The sequence below is a fragment of the Bison bison genome, unplaced genomic scaffold, assembly GCF_000754665.1.
Source record: "Bison bison bison isolate TAMUID 2011002044 unplaced genomic scaffold, Bison_UMD1.0 scf7180017864185, whole genome shotgun sequence".
NCBI classification, from domain to species: Eukaryota; Metazoa; Chordata; class Mammalia; order Artiodactyla; family Bovidae; genus Bison; species Bison bison.
In genome coordinates, this window is record NW_011494757.1 from 750,800 (window position 1) to 756,430 (window position 5,631).

Genomic DNA, 5,631 nt, shown 5'->3' on the forward strand with positions numbered 1-5,631 from the left:
AGCTAATAAAGTCAGCTGGCAAAAAACAAGAGTGACAGGCTAGACAGACACAATGTCTGCTTCAGGATGCAGCCGATTAATTCCGTGGCCTGAGAGGCTTTGTTTTCCGCCTGTCTGAAGATAGAGAACTAGAATAAATGGCCATAAAACTCATTTATTTGAGAACTGAAATGTCTTTATAGACCACTTAGTCCAACCTAATAGGTGCAGATAAGGAGGCTTAAACCAGGAGGGGGCTATGACTTGCCCAAGATCACAGCGAGTTCCTGACTGAATCGGGTCTACTGGTCAGATCCTCTGAACCCAGATCTGGGCCTTTTACTCACTAACTTTCTTGAGATCGTGACCAGTCCTGAGATTCCATGACTATGACTCAGCGGTTCTATAATTCCAAGACAAAGCACAATGGCAGTGCTCCAGACAGCCTTGGTACAGAAGAACATGATCTAGGCTGAAGCATCAACTGAACCATTTTCTTTGTTTCACTTCAAAATCTCAACTACACCATCATGGATTCAAGAGCTGCACACAGTCCTGTGTTTCTAGTATTTCCTCCAGACATCACTATGCCTGAATTTCAGTCAGGGGATATTACAGGCACAACCTATGACTCTAGCATGCCCTTTCCAAAATTACTTGCTACAAGAATGAAAATCTTAGGGGTGAGTAAGATTTTCCCCCATGTAAATCCTACAGAGGGTATGTTAGAGGCTTAATGTTTGTTAGCCCCCAATTTGTATCTGAAATCCTAAGCTTAATGTGATGGTATTTGGAGATGGGGTTTTCGGGAGGTCATATGTTTCTGATGGTGGAGCCTGCATGAATGGGGGATTAGAGCCCTTGTAAGGAGAGGCCAGAAAGCTAGCTAGCTTTCTTTCAACAACAGCACTCTGCAACCTGGCAGAGGACCTCCTTCAGAACCCAACCATGCCGGGAATCTGACCTCAGACTTTGGGTCTTCAGAACTATGAGAAATACATTTCTGCTGTTTGTAAGCCACTCAGTCCATGGTACTTTGTTAAAGAAGCCTGAACTAAGACAGTGGGTAAGAAGAGAAGGGGGAAAAAAAAAAATATATATATATATATATATATACGGTAGAATGATGTTTATTAAATTTATTTTATTGAAGTGTAGTTTATTTACAAAGTTGTGCTACTGAGTTACAAGGGAAGACCTATATCTTCTCTATTTATCTGTTGATAAAACATTTAGGTTGCTTCTGTCTTGCCTACTGAAAACAGTGCTGCTATGAACATTGCAAGGGCTTCCCTTGTATCTCAGCTGGTAAAGAATCTGCCTGCAATGCAGGAGATCCCATCTGATTCCTGAGTTGGGAAGCTCCACTAGAAAAGGGATAGGCTACTCATTCCAGTGTTCTTGGGCTTCCCTTATGGCTCAGCTGGTAAAGAATCCGCCTGCAATGTGGGAGACCTGGGTTCAATCCCTGGGTTGGGAAGATCCCCTGGAGAAAGGAATGGCTACCCACTCCAGTCTTCTGGCCTGGAGAATCCCACGGAGTGTATAGTCCATGGAGTTGAAAAGAGTCAGACATGACTGAGCACCTTTCACTTTTCATGAACATTGCAGTGCATGTATCTTTTTGGATTATAGTTTTGTATGGATATATGCTCACGAATTAGATTTCTGGATCATATGACAATACCATTTTTAGCTTTTTAAGGAACCTCCAGTTTTCCACTCCCATCAACAGTGTAGGAAGGTTTCCTTGTATCCACAGCCTCTCCAGCATTTATTTTTGTATATATTTTTAGTGATGCTCATTGTGACCAGTGTGAGGTGGCACCTCCTTGTAGCTTTTCACTTCTTAATAATTAGTAATGTTGAGCATCTTTTCACGTGCCTGTTGACCATCTGTATGTCTTCTTTGGAGAAATACCTATTTATAGTCTATACATTTTTTGATTGGGCTGTTTGTTTTTTTGTTGAGTTGTGTGGGCTATTTGTATGTTTTGAAAATTAAGCCTTTGTTAGCTGCATCATTTGCAAATATTTTCTCCCGTTCTCTGGGCTGTCTTTTTGTTTTCTTTATGGTTGGTGACACCATGTTTCAAGGTAGGAGCCAGCTCCAAAGTTTATGCTCGTAAATTCAGGAGATGTTACCACTTCTATATCAATCCTGTGTAAGATGCTATGGAAAGGAAAACATTAAACGAATAAGCCAAGATCCCTGGACTCTTAAAAGTCACATAGTAAAAATCCCCAAACTGACTACCTGTACGATTTTTTTCCAGTCAAGTTCAGAAAAAAGAAAGGAAGGAGAAAATTGAATAGAAGTCAACACACTAAATTCTATATCCCAGGTTGTTCAGTTCTACAGTTTCATATTTTCCCAATGGAAAGTCAAAATTCAGTCTGACAACAATGATACGGCATTCATGTATGTGGAAGCTTTTGCAGAAAATCTCCCTAATACTGTAAGTCTTCATCTATCCATCCATCTATCCACTTCATCAACATTAATTATCAATTATTTAGCAATCTTCTTTTCAGACAATGTGGGGATTCAGATATGTTTGAGGCTATGAAAGTGAAAGTGTTAGGAGCTCAGTTGTGTCCGACTCTTTGCGACTCCATAGACTATGGCCCACCAGCCTCCTCTGTCCATGGAATTCTCTGGGAAGGAGTACTGGAGTGGCCATTCCCTTCTTCAGGAGATCTTCCCTATCTAGGGATTTAACCCAGGTCTCCTGCACTGCAGGCAGATTCTTTACTGTCTGAACCACTAGGGAAGCCGTTTGAAGCTATAATATCGCCCAAATCTTAGAAAATATCCTTTCAATACCCAGACCTCTAAGAATAGAAATAAATCAATATTTTTTTTTCAGGAAAAATAAAGAGATTAGTACATAAATATGGTCCACTGACATGAGGAATGGGGCCATCAGTCTAAACTGCATTAGCACCTATTCAAATATAATGACATCCAAACTTCTGCTGAAGAGTGAAAATTATTTTTGAAATACACATTATTAAACTACATGCAGGAAACTATGTTTAACATTATGGGGCCTATAAAAACAAACACAATCTAGTTTCTCTCACTGAGGAGAGAAAATAAATAATTTAAAACTAATAGAATGAAAATGTTAATAACTGCATTTCAATGTAGCATTTACTAAAACTCATAAATGGTGTTGGTGGTGGGGCAGAAGAACCCAGAGGGGATGAGACAACATCATGGCAAATCTGAACACTGAAGAAGTGATGCAATTTTAGAAAGCAGAGAGGAGGGAGGTAGAATATTCTAGATGAAGAAAGCATAATGGACAAAAGTTCACAGTGGCACAGCTATCATGGATGGCAAAGGAGAGCTGGGAGAAAAAAGCTAGGCTTGAAAGATGTGAGAGGACTGAAAAAGGACAAAATAAGAAACAACCAGGATGGATAAGTAAAGTGTGGTACAGCCACACAATGGAATATTATTCAGCAGTAAAAAGCAACGAGCCATCAGTCCACGAAGGGACAAGGAGGCCCTAAAGCACACACTGCTGAGCGAAGGAAGCCGGCTTGCGGAGGCCACCAACCATCACATGATGCCAACTATACGACATCCCGGAAAAGCAAAATTACAGAGACGAAGCCATCAGCGGCTGCCAGGAGGTGAGGAGGGGAGGGCAGGATGAGCGGTGGGGGTGGGGGACTTTTAGGGCAGGAAAAACTATTGTGTACCATAGTAAAGGATGGGTACGTGACGTTGTACATTTCCCCAAAGCCCTGGAACACAACACAGAGACTGAAAGTGTAAACTATGATCTCTGGCTGACAGTCGTGTGTCGAAGTTGGCTCATCAGTGTTAACAAAAGCACCATCCGGTGGGAGATGTTCATGTTCGGGTAGGAGGCGAAGGAAGGGGATAGGGCGATATATGGAAACTCTCTCCATTTTCCACTCAATGTTTCTGTGACTCTAAAACTACTTTTAAAAATAAAGCTTACTATTTTAAATAAGATGGTAAATATGGTAAATTTTATATGTACATTTTACCATGGTGTTAAAAAGTACAAAAAAATAGATACTAAGTGGTGAGGAGAAGTAACCAGGAAAGCAATTTGGAGACCTAATTTCCAGGAACCCTGTAAACCATCCTTACTCAGATTTTATAACATAGATAAGTATTAATATTTTCCAGTCTGTAAAATCAATAAAATTATCTAAGGAGCTTTATAAAATACACACCAAATCTCCAGACCTTGTTCTAGAACTACCTAATTACAATTTTGAGGGGATGGGGGCCGGAGACCATTTTCAACACTTCTCTGAATGAATTTGATGACCGCTGTGTTTCAAACAATACTGAGGAAAGTAATGGGATTGGGCTTCTCTTTTACACTGTCAAACAGGGAAAATGGATGCTCGTACAGAAAGGCCAGTGAGAAAACAATTTAAATCGTTTAGATGAACAGTAGCAGCCACTGAGCTGAACTTACTCCCCAGATATCAAGCTTTCCCACTGCAGGAGCAGTGACTGCCCGAGAACATTTAGGCCTTGAGAAGCAGAAGACGATGTGTGCCTGCTGGAAGACCTCCCGGCAAGGAAGGAAGAGAGAAGGGGATCAACTTCCCAACCACAGATGGAGAAAAGCTGAGAATATTCGCACTCACGCACTGACACATGGGAGGGGCTTGGGGTGCGTGAAACAGGTGCCCCGACACTGGTGACGACAGAAAAACAGGAAAGAGCAAGGCCAAATATTTATGATTTTGAAAACAGAGGGAAGAGGAAAGCTTGGTTACTTTCTGATTGCAGGAGGTCAAGGGACATTCGAAGAGCAGAAGATGACTTTAAGCCTCAGAAAAAGATGATGCTAAAAACAAAGAAAGAGAGGGCAGAAAGAAGACAAGGCTCAAAGGGAGAAAAGGGAACTTGGTTCTGGCATATGGAACGCAAGGTGGCAGTGGGAGACTCAATCGGTGGTGTTTGACGAGAGCTCAACTCGTGAGTGTGGAGGTGAGGAAGATGGCACCGTTTACAATGGACCTTTATAAACAGTACTTGCTATGGAAGTAGTGACATTGTACAGGAGACAGGGATCAGGACCATCCCCGTGGAAAAGAAATGCACAGAAGCAAAATGGCTGTCTGAGGAGGCCTTACAAATAGCTGTGAAAAGAAGAGAAGCGAAAAGCAAAGGAGAAAAGGAAAGATATAAGCATCTGAATGCAGAGTTCCAAACAGTAGCAAGGAGAGATAAGACAGCCTTCCTCAGCGATCAGTGCAAAGAAACAGAGGAAAACAACAGAATGGGAAAGACTAGAGATCTCTTCAAGAAAATTAGAGATACCAAGGGAACATTTCATGCAAAGATGGGCTCGATAAAGGACAGAAATGGTATGGACCTAACAGAAGCAGAAGATATTAAGAAGAGGTGGCAAGAATACACAGAAGAACTGTAAAAAAAGATCTTCACAACCCAGATAATCACGATGGTGTGATCACTGACCTAGAACCAGACATCCTGGAATGTGAAGTCAAGTGGGCCTTAGAAAACATCACTACGAACAAAGCTAGTGGAGGTGATGGAATTCCAGTTGAGCTATTTCAAATTCTGAAAGATGATGCTGTGAAAGTGCTGCACTCAATATGCCAGCAAATTTGGAAAACTCAGCA

At 41.4% G+C, this 5,631-nt stretch overlaps 1 protein-coding gene and 1 long non-coding RNA gene across 2 annotated transcripts in view; one reads left to right on the top strand and one right to left on the bottom strand.

Annotated features, from left to right (window-relative positions):
* Positions 1–5,631, bottom strand: part of LOC104991302 — a 28,563-nt gene that overhangs the window by 6,525 nt on the left and 16,407 nt on the right. The gene's annotated exons all lie outside the window — the stretch shown is intronic.
* Positions 22–5,631, top strand: part of MS4A5 (membrane-spanning 4-domains, subfamily A, member 5) — a 27,955-nt gene continuing 22,345 nt past the window's right edge. Inside the window, exon 1 of the mRNA XM_010843720.1 lies at positions 22–662. Within this exon, the coding sequence (XP_010842022.1) occupies positions 510–662 (153 nt within the window). The 5' untranslated portion in view covers positions 22–509. The remainder of the gene's footprint in view (positions 663–5,631) is intronic.